Source organism: Lactuca serriola, chromosome 9 (genome assembly GCF_051521515.1).
Source record: "Lactuca serriola cultivar US96UC23 chromosome 9, Lser_US96UC23_V15, whole genome shotgun sequence".
NCBI classification, from domain to species: domain Eukaryota; kingdom Viridiplantae; phylum Streptophyta; class Magnoliopsida; order Asterales; family Asteraceae; genus Lactuca; species Lactuca serriola.
The window spans coordinates 151,666,943-151,687,414 of NC_136416.1; the positions used below are offsets into that span (position 1 = coordinate 151,666,943).

General features: G+C 32.7%; 1 protein-coding gene across 2 annotated transcripts; it reads left to right on the forward strand.

Annotated features, from left to right (window-relative positions):
- The first annotated feature begins 2,024 nt into the window (after positions 1-2,024).
- Positions 2,025-19,200, forward strand: LOC145074936 (uncharacterized). Of its 2 annotated transcripts, none has more exons than XM_079021253.1 (7): positions 2,025-2,505; positions 16,627-17,178; positions 17,249-17,374; positions 17,450-17,581; positions 17,655-17,768; positions 17,885-18,330; positions 18,412-19,200. In XM_079021253.1, exons 1-7 carry the CDS (start codon positions 2,124-2,126, stop codon positions 19,087-19,089), a joined length of 2,430 nt encoding a protein of 809 aa, XP_078877379.1. In that variant the 5' UTR covers positions 2,025-2,123; the 3' UTR covers positions 19,090-19,200. The 2 variants fall into 2 exon arrangements, with proteins under 2 accessions (XP_078877379.1, XP_078877380.1); XM_079021254.1 differs by having other exon boundaries at positions 16,636-17,178.
- Positions 19,201-20,472: the final 1,272 nt, after the last annotated feature.

Here is a 20,472-nt window from a genome sequence, read left to right on the forward strand (position 1 = left end):
ATGTTGGTAGCTAGGGTTTTGATGTGATGATATGATAATAAAAATCAGTTTTACTTGATGGCAAGCAAAAGCCAAGTGTGTGGTATTTTGATATGTGTATATTTATTCATATAGGTTGAACAATCTCTAAATACTTTTAGCTATAATTATGCTTATATGGGACAAAAGGTACTTAATATGTTTCAAATTTGTTTTGTAGTAGCGAAGACATGCTCATGATGGAAAGGAACCAAATGAGGAGCTGGAAGCAGGAAAGAGTATGCTAAGGCATTCGAAGTCAAACTATTCAAGGTGTCTAAAGCCAACGACGTGTGGATTTCCTACCATACCATTGTGAGTAGAACATTCACATTCATATGACTGACTTGGAGAATACATGTGGATCCAGATCTCCACACTGTGGAGCCTATTTGTCACGGTATAGGAGCCATATTTAAGGAAACTATATATATTCGGACATTAGGTCGAATTCTAGAAGTTGGTTTGAGGATTAAGCTAAGGAGTACGACTGAAAACCCTTAATAACCCTCAGAAGTGAAGATTTCGTTTTGCACTCAAGCTTTGAAGATAATTTAAGGAAGATCATCATTAAATCATTAAGTTTGCTAGATTTTACCTTGTATTTTCTAGTTAACTTTGATTTCATGATTGTTTCTGTTTTAGTCACGAGCTAATCATCGTATACCTCTGTTTGGTGAAGATAAACCTGATCCTTATGAGTTGATTTCCAAATTATGGATGTTTTATATTGGTTTTATTTGTGTTTGATAATCAAAATCCTAGCATGTTGAAGTTTTAACTTATATTGCTTATTAATCAAGTTTTGTGTAATAGATAAGCATTCTAGTTGCATAACTTTGTTACCTAATTGTTTATGGTCATTAAATAACTGGAGCTACTGATTAATCATATCCAAGGGTTAAGTAAATAAAAGTTAGTAATGTTAACTATGTTAGAGAGCATAACTGATCCATATTTTGTGCTTAGTTGCTTGACTTGATCATAGGAAGTTAACTACTAGATTTGTCATTCATAGTTCAATTCATATTTATATCAATTTGGTGTTGAACTTGTGCTTCATCAATGCATGGTAATTCATAAATTGGTACATCTAGGTATTTGATCATAATAACTAGTAATTTAAAGAATTGATAATTACTATAATCTATCCACTAGAAATCAACCAATTGAGAGCGGGAAATCAGAACTAAACATAAGTACATTTTAAATCTAGAAGTAGAAATCGTCTTCTTTGCTTGCTTAGTTTTAATAATTGTTTAATTGATAGTAGTTTGAATTAAGTTGCTGAACTTGCAAAATCTGTAAAAACCCAATTTAAAGTTTGTTTTTTAGTATAATTAAAAATAGTTATCTTTTTAATTAAATTCCGTTCCTTGTGTTCGACAACCAATTACCTAAGCTATTCTAGAATCCGACTAGATACACTGCGTATAAGTGCATAAATTAGTAAAGTTAGTTAGATTTATAAAATTAAAAGTTGATAGGTATACTTTGTGCACATAGAAATCCTAACTAAAAATGTAAACTTTTGACCAAATTTCTTAATAAAATTTAAAATCTATGTCAAAAGTGTAAAATTTGGATCAAATTTATAATAAAAATTAAAATCTAAGCAAAAATGTAAATTTTGAAAGTTTGATGACATATTAACCCGATAAATGGTCAAAATGAATATAATTACTGGTTTTTTGAACTTAATTGAATAAAAAAACATATAATGATTAAATCTATTATCAGACCAATATATAAAGACTTTTATGCAGTTTTCCCTTAAAATAATTGTTTATCGTGAGTTACATTACTTAGTCTCACTAAAAATATTTCAAAAATTAATTAGGGTGTCTATATGGCAAATTAAAATGTGTTTTTACCAACCCTTTATAAATTATATTAAAAGATTATTGATAAATTGTGTATAAAATTAAAAGGAAATGGCAACACGTGCACAAAGTTAAAAAAAATACTCATAATAAATGCATGTATAGTATCTCCTCAACAGTAGTTTTCCCAATTGCTTTGAATTCCATTCTAATTTCACCTTACACAAAACCTTATTTTCTCTTCCGATTCATCATCCATCCATTAAGCTATACTACACTGAAATGGCAGGCTTTAATGATTCATCAACCCCAGCTCGTGAACTATTTACCTATACTGAAGATACTTTTCTAAATGCATCAAAAGCTAATATTTCTAGCTTCGTTTCAGTGAGGCTTTCTAGCGATGAAACTTATCCTCTTTGGAAGACACAAATGCTTTGCATATTGAAGATTCACAATATGGTTGGGCTTGTGGACGACAAAGTTGATCTACCTACAGCTTCAAGCGAAGAGATCAAGGACAAATACAACACTCTTCTCAAAGGATGGATTTTTGGATCGATTAACCAAAATTTACTCATCCATGTCATTGGTTTTAATCCTGTCAAAGATGTGTGGATAAAATTGCAAAACATCTATGATCCGCCTGACTCTTCTAAAGAAGGTATGTACTATTATCCAACACAAGCTCTCAAGATTTAATCAGTCAACCTTTGGTTAATATATATGAACTCCTAATTATATTAAACATATGAACTTATAGGTTGATTGTACATAGGATTAAGAGCTACTAGCTGCTAATTTATTAACTAAAAAGTTCAGAACTTCCACATCGTAGAACTTTTAATTAAATCGTTAAGAAGTTTTGATCAGTCTCCAAGAGTATATTATACTCTTTTTGTGATTTGGTATATCCTAAGGTTAATTGGAATTACTTAAAAGTTTTTTTAACATAAACAAATTACCATATCTACTACGGGTTATATTTGCACCAAGGGTAGTGTCATTTAGCTGTTAAAACTGGTACCGAAGGTTTATCTTTTTAGCGTACTCTTTTAAGACACAATCCAGTCCTTCGGTAACAATTCAATAATTGCATACCAAAAATCTTTGTTGTCTAGAGGGTTCACGACGTCTACAGTCATCTACTTTTGCCTATATCACAACTCAGCCAACACTTAATTTGTAGGGTTTTTGTCTCTTGAGCTAGTTGAGATGACCCTTGATATAGAGTATGAGGATTAGACTAATTACTCATGCGTTTACTTAGAACCTCTCCCTCACTCTAAGATGATGTTTGTTTTTCTGAATCCAAAATATCAGCAGTCTGCGGACCATATCTACAAGCCTCTACGACAGAAGAGGTAAACCGAATATCACCAGTTTGCAATAAAAAGACTTTTTGTTTTTTAACGTTTACGGCTGTTGAAATAAACTAATTTTTCAAACTTAATTTCATGTCATAAATATTAAAAATTCATTTTCAAAAAAAAATAAAAAACAAAAAAAAAACAACCCATTGTGGCCCATGTTTTTTTTGTTTATGTTAAAATGAGATCTGAATACCTTTGAAAACAGTGGTTTATGTCTGTGTCAAGAAGATCATACGCTGACGTTTTTTAGTCTGCACACTTCCAAAAACAAACACTCTTCGAGAGCATATTTATATACGTTGTCTACGTGGCACAGACAAAAATGATTATGCAGATCATTCAAAAAAAAAAAAAAAAAAGACAAACAAACACCCCTAATGTTTACATATTGTTTTATCCATTGTTTTATCCTCTCATACTCTTGTTTATTTAAGAACGTTGACTTAATATAGCGCATCGTTTGTTTACAATCCTTATGACGTCACGGAAGTAGATGGTGGATGGGATTAATATTTACACACCAGTTCGAGATCCACGCCAAAATGATCAGCACCCTATCCTAGTCTAAAATACATTTATATTTAATATTTAACAATTATATTATTATCATCCAATTATTTACACTAACATTATTATATAATTATTATATTATTATCGTATAATCACTAATTAATTATTTTTATTATAAATTAAACAAATGGTCCCAGTAACTTATTTAGTTTGTATATTTTGTCCCTAATATTGTTTTTAACTCTGCATCTTCCCTATAACTTATCTGTTTGTTGCATCGTTGGTCTTTGATCAACATAAAAAAAATATTATTTTCCCTCAATAATTTATTTTTAACCTATGTTTTTATATATAATTACTTTTATTATTATTATTTTAAGCATTTAATTGATCCCACTCACATAACACCCCCATCATCTGGTACAATCCGAAAAAAAAAAAAGCAAACCACTTTCAACATGATACAATACGAATATTTGTCTAAATAATGATAACCTGGATATACATGTTAGATTTATTTTGCTTACGCTCTTGAAACTTATAATTTTTTAATCCTTTTCTAAAATCTTCCTCCTATGTACTTCGACTCGTTGTATCAAATCATAGATTAGCAAATATTTGACATGATTAGTCGCAATTCATGAACCGACCGACACACTCCCACTGTCCCACATATTAAAGGACCTTGTTGTCAGAAAACTTTTTTTTATCTCCAGCTCATATTTTTTTCTCAATTGAGAGTTGTTTTCGAGTGGGTAAATTATACTGATCGTCCCTCGTGTATGTTTTCAAAAGCACATTTGGTCCTTATTTTTAAAAATTAACTCGGATCGTCCCTCGTTTGGTTAAAAGTTGCACATTTCATCCCTCGTTGGTTTAAATTTGCACACTTCATCCCTTACGAGACATAAAATGACTATTATGCCCTTTTATTTTTCTTTTCCATTTAATTTAATATTATAATTATTATTATTAATTTAAAAATAAAAGGAAAATAGGGCAACCACCACCGGATCGAGCACACCACCTGCATCTTTCAAACACCATAATTGCATCTTTCAAACACCATAATTCCATCGCCATCTTCCCAGTTCCACCATTATTCCACATTTCTTCCTCAATCAAACACCTTATGCCACCTTAAAACCCATCACTAACTTCCTACCTCCTCCTTTGCCGGTTTAAACCACCATCGGAACACTCATGTCGCACCCATGTTCACCGTCACAAACCGCAACCAACACCCTCTTTAAACCTAACCTGGATCTTCCTTCAACAATTCCCTTTTGATGCAAAATCATACACTAAAAAGAATCCACCTCTACACACTTCATTGACACAGTCGATCTATCCCTCAAAACCCCTTTGTAAACTGAAGAAATTTCTCCTCCCCATCAAACTCGTATCTCGCATCAGAAACATATCGGGTGGCAAACTCGATTTCTTCCAACTTGAAACTTTGTAATGAGTTTGATTTGGCATAAAACCCTCCCGTACCACCGAAACTAAGGTTTCGAACGGAGGCAGAGGCGGAAAATAGTAGATTTGTTCTTCCTTTTCTGTTCAATGAGGGTGATGGCGTAGATGAAGGGTGTTGGCAGGAGTGCAGTTGAAGGGTGGTGTACAAACGATGGGCGATGGTTTCTCCGATGATTTCCTTACACCTACAGTGGCTGAGATAAGGGTTCGTGCGATGCGCGGAAAGAGATAAAAGAGATGTGTGGTCGTCGGTTGGGTTGTAGCAGAGAGAAGACGGTGGCTGAGTAGATTACATCGGTGGGTGCTTCATGGTTGTCGGCGGATTCATGGTTGTTGTCCGTCGATAGTTAGAGAGGAAAAGGGGGAAACAAGTATGGGGGAAAGAAAAGGGGGAGGGAGGGTCAATATACTTTTTTTTTCTTTTCTTTTTAATGCAAAACTAATAAATGAATAAAAGAAAATTAAAAAAGAAATTATTAAGGATAAAATAGCCATTTCATGTCCATAGGGACTAACCGTGCAAGAAAAAACAAACCCAGGGATGACCCGAGTTAATTTTTAAAAATATGGACTAAACACGCTTTCTGGCATATACACGAGGGACGACTGGTGTAATTTACCCTTTTCGGGTTCCAAAAAAAATTAAGAGTTGTTTTAACTTTAACCAAACTAACACACATGAAACAATAAACAAATTTATATATATATATATATATATATATATAAGAATTATATCAAATGCCTTAATTGGTTTTGTATATTATATCAAGTATATATAATACAAGATATAGAGATATACAATCTAAGATAATAATAGACTAGCCTAAACATAAGGAATTTAAATAAGATAAATATTATCAACTTATCTTGACATTTGTCATTAGTTATCGTTAGTACCCCCCACAAGCGAAGAGGTGGTGGACTAATACCTAGCTTGGCAAGGAATTGCTCAAAAGCGGACGAGAAGACTTTTGATGAAGATGTCGACTAGCTGTAATGATGTCGGAACAAACCATGTATATAATCGACCAAATGAGACTAACTCTCGGACAAAGTGATAATCGATATCATTGTGCTTTTCCCGTTATGAGAAATGGGATTCTGACATAAAAAGAGTGCACTTCGGTTGTAACAAAGAAGAGTAGATCGATCAGGTTGTAAGGCATGCAATTCACGAAGGAGATGAGTGATCCAAACAATCTCAACGACGGTGTTTTCCACTGTATGATATTCAGATTCACAATTGGAACGATGTACAGTCGGTTGCTTCTTTGCAATGAAGGAAACAAGATTTCCACCAATAAAGATGGAATAACCATATGCAGAACGATGAATTTCGATACAATGAGCCCAATCTGCATCTGGATATCCAATCAGAGCGGAAGAGGTGGGCGAGTAAAGTGTACACCATAGGATAAAGTACCCTTGACATAACGTAAGATACGTTTAACTGCTTGAAAATGATCAATCATATGAGCATGAAGAAACTGATTGACTTGGTTGACAGCATATGACAAATCTGGATGACTGATGGTCAAATAGTGAAGGGCACCCACTAGTGAACGATAAGAAGTGGAGTCTGATAGAGGCTTACCAAAAGTGAGAAAAGGTGTCGAGGTAGAAAAAGGTGTGGTTATAGGTTTGGAATCTTGCAACCTAAAGCGAGTTAATATATCATGAGCAGTTTATCCTGGAAAACAAATAAACCATTTTCCATATATGACACCTCAGACCTAGATAGTAAGTAAGTGTGCCAAGATCTTTGATGGAAAACTCAAGATTGAGTTTAGAAATAAATGTGTGAATGAAAGATACATGGTTGCCTGTGAGAATGATGTTGTATACAAAAACAACATAAGTACTATCAACTTATCTAATCTTTGCCCAAATAGGAAGAGGATGATTCAAGATTTGTAGGAAAGGATGTCATATGAGCCGAAGTATTAAAATCAACGTACGAATCTGGTAAATCATGAATGACATGGCATTATGCTTTGAATGCTTTTGCTAAATTTGCATTCTAGTTCTATCCTTGGCTAGCAAAAGTGCTTAACTGGGGACAAGAGTTTGCAAAATAACCATTTGTACGACAAAGCTGGCAATAGGGTGGCCATTGACCATGACCCAACCCACCAGAAAAGGAACCACGACTGCGATTTCGGCCAGCAGTATTGTTATCATGAGAGAGAGTTGTTGGAGAAAAGGTGCATACTTAGTGTTGTTGACGATCAGCGGTGAAGGCACCAACAGGAGGGGAAGAGTCATGCCTGGCCAGGATGAATAAGTCATGGCCTTCAGCCTAACATACAAGAACATGGAATGAAGGGCGAGGCCAGAAAGCACAATGAGTTGTGGAGAAAGTCTCGAAAGAAGAACCAAGTCCACAATGAAACCATTGACTTTTGTCCGACTCGTCAACTGGGTGATCGATGGCTGCTAACTGATCACATATAGCTTTGAACTTACACCTATATTCTGAAATACAAGTCAAACCTTTTTGAATTTTTTGAAGAGAGTCCTTGAGATTCTGCATTTGTTCTTGAGATTAATGACTATTGGAAAGTTCCAGAGATTGTATCATATCATGAGAGGTATAGAGACATAGAATTTTAGTCATGGCCTCTTCAGATAACGAGGACTGGAGAATAAGGATTGCCCCTTGATCTGCTTCTAACTAGGTTGTGTATGCAGGGTTTGGAGAAAAAGCACAAGTGACAATAGTGGTTTTTGGTAGGATAGCAATTGAGCTATCAACATATCTTGTCAGTTGATGATATAAAAGAAGGGGGAGATGTTGATTCAACCATAGTAGATAATTTGTGCAGGTTAATTTAATGGTGAGCATATGGAGGATAGTAGCAAGAGGAAGAGTGTTATCAGAGGGTTTAGAGGAAGAAGAGTTGTCACCTGCCATGGAGAAGAGATGAGGAGGCATAACTTAGGATAATACCATATAAAAAGTATAATAATTTCCTTAATTGGTTTTGTATATTACATCACATATTTATAATACAAGATATAGATATATACAATCTAAGATAATAATAGACTAGTCTAAACGTAAGGAACATAAACAAGATAAATATTATGAACTTATCTTGACATTTGTTAAGAGTTATCGTGAATATGTATGTATGTATGTATGTATGTATATATATATATATATATATATATATATATATATATATAATCAAACATGTAATCATACATAATTAAAAAACTTATATGAAAAATCTAATATACAAAACATCCAAAATCAACAAAGACCTCAAATATAGAGATGAAATATGATTTGAATTCATATATATCCCCAAATAAAGGTATATAAATATTTACCAACTAACATAAACTTATCAATGAACGCTCACCAATGTAATTGAATGAATGAGTGCATTGTTCATGTTCGTTTGTTTGACTAAACAAACAAAAAATCATGTTCATGTTTGGTTGTCTATATAAGAAATAAACATAAATGAACATTTTTTCAAACGGTTAATGAACAGTTCTTCAGATGTTTGGTTCATCTACAGCCATACCCAAATTTAAAAATAAAAACAAAATCAGTTTGGACTATTTGCATACCATAGTCCATAACTGACTCATAAATATTACAAACGGACTTGAATATTTAGTTAGTATGTTTATATCAAATATATTATCTAAATAAAAGACATCAAAATTAACAAAAACATAAACCTCTTGGGGGGCAACACAACTAATCGTAATGGTGGTAGGTTTTGTTTTTTATTTCCCAAAAGGCTAATTAGAGGAAATTGCATAATGTTTCGTAATCTCCGAACGAAATAGGAAATATTGTGATATTTTTCAAAATTCTTCACTTTTTATTCTATCTTGCTTTTTCTTCTTGTGTACATCCCTCTCGAACATTCAGTCTTGCATCGTACTCGATGCATTAAAAGTTAAATTCATAGAAACAAGAAAAAACAATAAAAACATGAAACCTATAAATTAAATCAAATACATAAAACTAAACTAACTAGCAATTTTGCTAGGGCCTGTAATTACACATAGAATGTGTAACTAGACTTTTAAACCCATACTTTACCCTTATTAGATGGGTGAGGTCTCGTGAGGATTTGAAGTAAACATAACCTCAAATAGCATGTGGTTTTTCTTATAATAGTGTTATGTTTAACTTCTTCATTAGGACCTATTACTATGTTTATTCAACTTGACTCATTTGTTTTTTACAACAACTTAGCTTATCTTGTGACACTTGCAATGGAAACTCTTCTGAAAACAACTTGTATCCACCATGCATTTTTTAGTCTTGATGTCTTGTGTCTTGAAATGCTAAGTATCTTAAAAAATATTTCAGTGGGTGCTTTTAGTATTGGAAGGAACATCTTGGTTTCTCTTCGGTCTCATCTATGGATGGTGATTTCACCTTCGTCCAATCAATCTTCTCTTTCTCGACTTGAAACTTTTTATTATTTAGCTTTTCATCATTGTTAGAATCAAAGAAATTCTCCAAATGATTGGAGTGCTTAATTTCTAGAGGACTCTAGGATGAGCTAGTCATATATCCCTTTTGATAGTCTATACTTCATAATACTTATGATCTAATTTTTAGGATTTTATTCATAAATTAGTTTCTAGAACACAAGATTAGCAACAAAAACTTTGAAATTTGAATAACATAAACTAATTTTATTCCCACCAAATGATCTACTTGCAAAGTTTGGAAAGAAAATAACAACCATAGAGGGAAACAGATTAGTAACCTTTGTAGTCCTTTGATTCCTCAAGGGAAGGCTTGAAAGTTGAGGAAGAAGGAAAAGATCCAGAGTAGAATATCTCTATGTGTATCCTCTAAAAATCCTAAAAACCACTTTAAAATGCTAATCTACAATTGTAGTTTGTTGTTATTAAGTTTTAAAGAATAATATCAAATTAGCCTTAAAAGGAGAAGCAACTAGAACACTGAATAGCTCAAAACACTTTGCAAAAAGAGACGAGAGGGGAATGATATTGCTCTCGGCTTTTGCTTAAAAGGAAGAAGAATAAGTAAACTAGCTTTTGGTCCTCTCTCTTCATTATATACTTACACATCCAAATGAATGTCCATACTTCCAATAAATAAGTTCATAGCTTGAAGTTAATCTTTAATGTGTAAGAGCTAATTAAATCATGCAACCAACTATACCTAGTGGACGATATGGACGGTTAGCATGAGAGATCAAGAGAAGCAATGTTAAAGACTTCTTCTTACTATTTAAATCCACATGACATATAGTAGTGGTCTTCCATAAGTTTAAAATAGTGTACATAACTTATTTAACCATATTATATGATATACATCACTACTAATTAACTATTTTATTAGTATTTTCATAAGACAACAATTTCACAATAGAATACATGTTTTGATGGTATTTATCAATAATCCTATTACTAAATAATCAGCTAGTGTTTAGTTTTTTTTAAGATGTGACCCTTATAGGATCATTCCTTTATTAGCAAATATTATTTCATAATGATTATTGAGCATAAAGACTTTTCAATCTCCTACTTGTACAAGTGTCATTTTGAATTGATATAGACAATGGTGAATGTCTAAAACATTTCAGTTATCATAATAATACATGAAGAAGTGTCATTCATCAAAATCCACTTCCTAAAAGCTTAAAGCTACAATTGATGTAAAAGGTAGATTATACGTTATCCTGTTGTTACAAATATCATGTTGAACATGAGATACATATCGCAATCAATATCATTAAGTGTCCAACTTGTTGTAAGGTTCCTTAGATGTCTAACTCTCACCACATAAGAGGAACAAATCCGATATTGACTATATACCTCTCTTGCATGGTTCATATTATACATAATAATATGCTTTCTAAATTTCTATTTAAAGAATAGCATTTGACTAGATTAAAACACAAAACTCTCTATACTTAAGTCCTAAATATGTATCTCAGGTATTAAGGATTCAAAGATATTAACTTTATCAATTATCATACATGATAGTGATCTATGAAGTGATCTTGAACGAGTCATATCCAATACTTCTCTAGCAAGTACATATGAACCTAGTTACAATGATTTGTGAACCAATCTGATTTATATTGGTCTTACTTCATTATTATTCCCATAATAATGACCGACTATGGATTTTAGAGTAACTAACAACTTAAGGATTAAAGATGTTAATGAAGAACATAATAAGTATTAAATGAAATGATCGTATTACATATATCATAATCATTACAATAGTTATTGTTTACAATCTTCCAACATTTAATACTAAAATAAAGATCACACTGAATCACTAGAATTACAATGTCCAATTCCTCGAGCATGACCTTCAAGAAGGGATTCATGAATGGGTCCCCTAAGTTTTTGTTGGTGAACTTTGCGAATACAAATTTCACCTCTTCTAACATCATCTCGATGTAGTTGAACCTTTGGTTAATGTGCCTGATCTTTGGATATGATCTGGGTTCTTTTGCCAAAGCAATAGCACCCTCATTGTCACAAAATATCTAGGGGATACTAAATGGAAGGAATAACCCCTAGACCTCTAATGAGTTTTTTCATCTAAGCATTTTTTTGTAGCTTCTAAAGCAACAATACATTTTGACTCTATAATGGATTGTGCTACAATACTATGCTTGGAAATCTTCTAAGAGACTGCCCATTGTTAATAAATGCATATCCTAGTTGTGACTTTCAACCATCTAGATCAGTTTGAAAAACAGCATCGGTGTAACACTTTAGACGTAGATCTTCTCACGTACCTGTATAAATGAGGAACATATACTTAGTTCTTCGCAAGTATTTCAAAATATTCTTTATAGTCGTCCAATGAATGTCTCCGAGATTTTTTTGATACTTGCTCATCATGCTTAAAGCATGCAACACATTAGGTCCAGTACAATACATTACATACACGATGGATCCAATAGCCAAAGCATATGGAACCTCACTTATTTTTACTAGCTCAGTTCTTGTACCAGTACATTGAGAGGAACTCAAAAGTATTTCATGTGTCATTGGTACATATCCTCTCTTGAATTTTTCCATCTTAAAAACACTTTCTAGGCCAAGACTTTACACCTTGCAAATTTGGAATGTGATTTTTCATGATAAATATGTGATCCATATTTAGGACTAGGAATGTCAATGAGCTCTCGCTAGTTTTCTTGTAAACATAACATTCATGTTCATTTATGATAATACCATACTTTGTGATTTCATCATCGAAACAATGATTCCAATTTCAAGATGCTTGTTTTAACTCATAAATGCATCTCATGAGTTTACACACTTTATTAGGATGCTTTTGATCAACAAAACCTTTAGTTTGGACCCTATAAACATATTCTTCCATGTGTCCATTTAGAAAATCAATTTTCACATTAATTTCCATATCTCATAGTTATAATATGATGTTATTACAAATAGTATCCTAATAGATTTCACCATAGCGACTGGAGAAAATTTTTCATCATAATCAACTCCATAAGTTTGAATGAATACTTTTGCAACATTTCTTGCTTTAAATGTGTGTAAATTATCATTAATGTTAGTCTTCTTCTTGAAGACCCACTTACTCCTAACAGTCTTTCCATGGGGAGGAACTTCAACCAAATATCAAACTTGGTTTACATGCATGGATTGCATCTCTGTATTCATGGATCTAGGAAATTTGTAAGATTTAGTATTTTCCATAAAATTATAATAGTTGATGGAAACGTCAACATTCATCATCATGAAACATTCATCAATGAGATATCCATATTCCTTAGGTTCCTAACGAATACTATCAGATCTTCGAACTCCTTGTGTTTTATTACTTTGAAGGACACTATTTTCTTCATTCTCAATAATTTCTTGTTGATTACTAGTGCTAACTTGATTTACATCGGATTTTGGTTCTTTATCTTCTTCAAGTTCCACACGCCTCCCATTTGCTTCATATTAGAAACTTGTTTTCTAAGAATTCAGCTTTTTAGTGAAATAAAGATCTTAGATCGTACATCACTAGGGAGGTAGAAGTAATAACCTAAATAATCTTTAGGGTACACTACAAAGATGTATTGAGTAGATCTAGGTTCGAGTATTGTAACATCTAAAAAATACAGATATATTTTTTTTGTTTTTAAATTCATTCAAAACATAGGATAATTATATCAAAGTAGTCGAAAGTTTATCATAGCAACATTTTATCAGAGTAAAAATTCCCAAAATCTCATGATGCAGAAATCATAGTTAGATGTAGTGCAATCATATTGGGCCCTTCCCCTTCGAGCTGGATGTACCTGAAACATAAACTGAAAACCATAAGCACAAAACTTAGTGAGCTCCACCAAAATACCCTATATCATATAAACATATAGTCAAGTATATTAGGGTACTTGTAATCCCCTTCGGTTTATTTTAAAACGATACATTGAAGCATATATGAGTGCTTGTAATCCCCTTCGGTCTATTTCAACTAGATACCATCTCTATTTCACCCCTACCATTACCACATAATATCATAACAAAAGAATCAAAGAGTCATCAAGCAAATAAATGCATAACTGATAATTATCATGAAGACAATCACCATACTACATAAAGCTAATGGGCTTACATTACTACCTTCGGCCCACAGATACAGTGAAGGAAACTCACCTCAGACTGACGGTATCAGATCACACTCGAGCAGCTACCTCGCGAAATCCTCTCCTTAATTCACAAGTATAAAACCCTAATTATAAATTAGGTCAATAATCTAGCCGAAGAGTCAAAACCCTAATTCTTGACTTAAAGCAAAAAGGGTTTTTCTTAGCCTTGCTTCATTGGGCCTCCCCCACTAAGGCCCAAATCCAAACTAGCCCAAAAAGGCATTCCTAGCCCAATCACAAGGCCTAGAGGCCCAAGAGCTCCTAAAATAGCCTAAGGCCCATAAATGTCTTGCTACCACAGGGAGTCCTGAGGCCCAAACCTAAATGAGTCAATAGGCCCAACAACACTCGATCCAAAAAATATCCTAAGCCCACTGATTGCGTACATGTGGCATATATGGCTCGTACGCCCGACGTACGCTGATGATCCGAAGTCGGGGCACCGGCCTAGTACGCGCAATATACTGAAGAGTACACACGGCGTACTGGTCAGTCAGCCGAAAAATGCTCCCAAGTCTTAATCTATTAAGCTTTAACATCTAAAAATTAGATCCAAGCTCCTAAAAGTCTCTTAATCCATAAAGTTGCAAACTATATTCTTTTTCATGCCTCATTAGGATTAAATCCATGAATTAAGCATTCTATACTCTTAAGTGGTCAACAACTCATGTATGGTTGAGTCTTAACCTTCAAGATACAAGTTTTATGACTTCATACACCCCTAAGAGTCCAAAAGGACAGCTCAAAAGGGCTGTTAGCCCATACACCAAAAGACCAAGTTACCAGACCAAACTATGCTAAAATCTTCCCGAAACCTAGATCTAAGCTTAAAATGAACCAGTTTCATACTTTATACCTCCGATGAGCTAGAAATGACACATAAACTCTATATCTACAAGCTTCTTCTTCTCCATTGCTTCTCCTCAAGCTTCCTTCTTCTTCGAAACCACAAAAGAACACCCAAAAACTCTTTGTAAGCTATCATCACTTCTACCTTCCAAACAATTAACATTCGCCGGAAATTATCAAAATCTCACAATTAATTATGTAAATGTCATATTATCTCGTGAGATTTTGACGATAAATAAATCAAATCCTGATCATTATATATATATATATATATATATATATATACACACACACACACACATCCAGTTTTTATTAGATACATACATAAATTAAAGTGTTAGCTAAAAAACCTAGTAAAATAGTTTAGTTTGTGTAAGTGATTCCGAGTGGATAGAAAGTTCAAAATGAATATGTGGGTGTTATTTACCCAAGCTTAGGTATACAACCTTTTAAATGATATAGTTTTATACAAAACAAATACAATTTCATTTTCTCTTAAGTTTTTTTTAAGTTTAATACCATTGAATTAAATTATGCAATGAAAAAGATGAACAATATGTCTTTTTATTGCAAAAAAAAATCATTAAAGTTTATAAGGAAAGTAAATAACAAATATATTTTTAATGAGTATAACTCAAATGTTTTTTCCTTCAATTAAAAAAACTATATCCAATGATTTATGAAAACATTGATTGAGTTATTGCATGTTTTTTATTTATCTTTTATGCTATTAGTTTTTATTTGAAATTTAATAGGGTTGATTAAATGGTCATGATATTTAATGTTTTAAATTCTTAGACAAAATGAAGACAAAAAAAATCGATCTGTTTAGGTAGTCATATGATTAAAAAAGAATAATAGGCGAGATATCATGATTAGTTTGGATATAATTGATCAAAACTACATAGTTTAGAGGGCTCTATATATAAGCTTAGATATATAACAACCACATATTTCCTAAACCGTATACACACACACACACACACACACACACACACACACACATATATATATATATATATATATATATATATATATATATATATATATATATAGTGTTAGGCTATAATGTGGAGAACATCTATTGTGTGGTCATAAATATAATTTTGATGAAATATTATGTAAGCATATAGTCACATAAATTATCATTGTAAGGATATTTAAATCAATCAAACCTATATTTAGAACATGAAATTTTTATATTTTAAGGTTTAATTAATTCTCTTAATTTTAAAATATGATTTTTTTTTTAATTCAATTTCAATTCTAGTGTAATTTTAATTATAATCAATTTTATTCTGTCAGGATAACATTCTGTTAGAATGATATTCAATGAGAATATCAAACATAAACAAACTAAAAATCTTGAATCTACAAATCTTGAGATTTTTTTTGGTAAAAACAAATATCATATCATTTTCAATCATTCTCCAAGAATGAATCACATAACATGGCATTTGAATGTTAAGAACGACAATATAAAACATATTCTTGCAGAATTTGTTTACAACTTTATGAGAATGAACTTAAAATATGATTATAAACTAAAATACTTGCAAAAATAAAAAATCTTTAATAGCATTCTTGAAATTATTGAAAGAATCTCTCCCTTCTTCTAGATTCGTTTCCAACATGTGTTAATCAAACAAAAAAATAAAGCTTCATTTTTTTAAAAAAATCATATTCTATTATTGACCTCTAAGCAGAATAAGAGACATTCTGAAAGAATGATGTATAATCTTTTAAGCTGTAATTGAAAAAACACAAATAGTAAATGAATCAAGCCTTATATTTGTCATGACTTTCGAAATTCGGTGCATTTTAATACAATATAAACACAAATTCTAATAAAATATGGTAGACATTAAAGAAATTGCAATATATTATTAAGTACACATCCATAGATGCATTGAATTTTTTTAATTAAATTACTAGACGTTATAGATCCGGCTCCAACAAAAAGGACTGCAAACCCCCAATACAGTGGCATGATGATAAGCCAATCGAGGTTGCAAAGGGCTGTTATGGAGGAGCGTTGGTGGGAAGTAGAAACCATAGTGAGAGGTGAAAGAAAGGCAATTGGGGAGGCAATCAACAACGATGACGAAACTGTTCTCCACATATTGGTTAGAACAGGTCACAATTATTTTCTGAGAAAGTTATTAAATCTTATAAAAGACACAGATGCAGATAAAGAAATACTTAAAAGGAAAAGTTCAGATGGAAGCACAGCCCTTCACATTGCTGCAATTACTGGCAACAAAATTGCAGCTGATCTACTGATTAAAAAAATGCAATGGATGATGACAGTGGAAGATTCTTACGACCATATACCATTCGTGACAGCTTTTTTGCATATGAAACTAGATACCTCGGTATTTTTGGTCAAAGCCATTCATAAGTATTTGCAAAACTACAAATGGCGTCTAGAAGATCTCTCAATGGCATTTAACCTTCTTGTGGTTGTTATTTCTTCAAGAAAATATGGTAAGTAATCGATTCATCTTGTAAATACTATATATGAACCATTGGCATACTCTTGCAATGTGCCATGCAGATCTAGCATTGGATTTACTCGACGCATTTCCAGACTTCGCTGCTAAAGATACTTTTGAATTACTTATGACTTTAGCTAGAGACTTTCCAAGTGGAGTAGGTTGTGGGGAAGAATTTGTTTATCCATGTATGTTTCTTTAGTCTTTCTTCTAAGGTCTTTTAATTATTCAAAGGATGATTGTTAATGGTTTTCCTCTTTCAGCTTTGACAAACGTGCGCTGTATGATCCTTAAAAAAACTAGTTGGTTGCTTACTCCAGTACAATTTTGCTCCTCAGGAGCTTTGGCTGAACCTGTTGAGGACGCCTTATCAGGAATAATCAGGATATTAATTGGTGAGACACTAACGATAATAGTTTATATATAATTAACATATGTTTGTCTAATAAATTTTTTGTGCCACTGCAGTTTTAGTAATTATACCAATTATGGTGTTTCAATTGCTATTCTTCCTCATATGGACTGTTTATTTAGTATTTCGTATTGCTTATTGGGCACTTTGGAATGTCGCAAGATTAATATGTAAGAACATATGAATTCAATCCAATTAATAATTTCAAACAATTAATTAACTTCCAACAAAATTTATTTGTAATATCCTTTTTGAACTAATACAAGATTTGTAATTAACTTGTTAGTGCCATCCATTCGGCGTATTGAGAAGAAAGTGAAAGAATACGAAAAAGCCAAAGAGGTTCTAAAAAAGGTATTTGAGAAGATAGACAAGTTAGGCAACATTGATACTCAACAGTTCGTATACAAAGAACCACTACTTGAGGCTGCACGTGGAAATGCCTATGAGGTTGTTGATGGAATCTTGTCCAGATCACCTCAAGGAATTTATTGGAAAGATAAAAATGGGTTTAACATCATCCATTTAGCAGTAATACATCGTTCAGAAAAAATCTACAACCTTATCTATGACAATTATGTCAATGTTGATCGTAGAAGTCTTTATAAAGAACAATTAGATTCATCTGAGAACAATATCTTGCACTTGGTTGGAAGATTGGCGCCTTCAAACAAACTCAAAAGTAGAAGAGGAGCAGCACTACAACTTCAACGAGAACTTCAATGGTCTCAGGTACATATTAAATAAATGAGTAGTTATTTAAATAATTACAATTTTTCTACCAAGTTATCATATACTCAAGATAATGTATAGGAGCTGAAGAAACTCGCGGATCCTACGTTCATTAGTGAAAAGAACATGTATGGGGAAACACCAGGTATGGTGTTTACAAGGGAACATGAGAGCATGGTGAAGGAAGGAGAAACGTGGATGAAAAATACGGCAGAATCATGCAGCATCACTGCTGCACTGATCACTACAATCGTATTTGCAGCAGCAATCACCGTACCTGGTGGAAGCCACCAAGAAACTGGTGTACCGTTGTTTACAAAAAATGCTGCTTTCATTGTCTTTGCTGCATCAGACTCAATAGCGTTGTGTGCATCGACTATGTCATTGCTAATGTTCTTATCTATCCTCACTACACGTTTTGCTGAGCAAGATTTTCTATTTGACTTACCGAATCAGTTAATTCTTGGTCTTTGCGCTTTGTTGATATCTACAACTTCCATGATGGTTGCCTTTGGTGCCACTTTGTTCCTTGTCTTTTCTCATCAGAAAGCATGGATGCTTGGTCCAATCTGTGGATTACTTTGCATACCAATTACGAGTTTTGCTATTCTTCAGTTTCCTCTAATAGCGGATTTAATCTTATCAACACATTCTACCATATTTGCCAAGCCATATAGCAGTCGCCGTGGTCAGTTGAATCGCAAGGGATTATGGTTGTTTCCTGATAAGTTAAGCGAGTACATTCTGGGATTCATGTAATAATGTAATTATAACATGGGTGTGACAATGACGCGTAAGAATATGTGATTGTGTATTTTGTAAGGATTTTGTCCTTTTGGCTTACTTTAGTTATCGAATTGGTTGGAAAGATGTTTGTTTCCTTTTTTTCATTATTTTCTTTTGATATCTTAATATTTAATATTAAGTATAGAATGAGATTACAACCCCACCTAGGGGTGTTCACCGCCCGGTTTTTTCGGTTTTTAGGTCAAACCAAAACCAAACCGTTAGTAACGGTTTTTGTCAAGCAAAAACTGAAGCCGAGCCATTGAAAATATTAAACCGAACCAAACCAAACTGTTACTAACGATTGGCTCTAGTTTGTTTTCACGATTCGGGATTTTTAGGCCCATTTTAATTGAATCCATTATATATATATATATATATATATATATATATATATATATATATATATATATATATATATATATATATATATATATATATAAGGAAAATCATAGTCAAACATACCAACTTTTTTCGGAACATAAAAAATGCTAGAACATGTCTATGTCACAGAAGAATAAACTTTCCAAGTAATATTTCTAAGACAAAATTGCAAAAATGGTCACTGTGGTATGCATTTTTTTGAAGTTTTAGTCCAAACCACGATTTTTTTTATTGGTGGTACTTTTGAGCTAGTTTTTTTTTGTGTTTTTGGTCCCTCAGTAAACTGAAAAACTATTATAACCTTCTTATATATATTTTTTTATGTCTTTTCTATTTAATTTAAATGAAAAATAAAATAATTAACTAATTTGGGGCCCATATATATCTCTCTCTCTCTCTCTCTCCATTCCAAAAATCAATAACCCATCATTCCAATTCATGTTTGATTTCATATCTGACTATTATGCCCTTCTCATATATTTTTTTATGTCTTTTCTATTTAATTTAAATGAAAAATAAAATCATTAACTAATCTGGGGCTCACATTTCTCTCTCCCTCTCTCTCTCTCTCTCTCTCTCTCTCTCTCTCTCTCTCTCTCCATTCCAAAAACCAATAATCCACCATTCCAATTCATGTCTGAGTTCATGTAAGTGATTTCTAGGAAACCATCCATTCCAAAAATAAAAAACCGAAACCTAATTTCAAAAAGATATACTTTTCCAGAAATAACAACAAAAAAGCAGAAATTAAATGTGTGTTCTTCAGGAAACCATTTTTCTGTTTGTTCTTCAACTTAGGAATCAAATATCTAAGTGTTCAAACCGGTGACCTTCACCAGCGATGGCAACCCTCATCCCCTTCCCTTCTATTTCATCAACTCCAGCTGCTAAACACCTTTTACTGGCTAAGCCCTCCTCACAACTGATTAAATGTCACCACAATCACCCCATACAACAGTTGCACCATCGAAG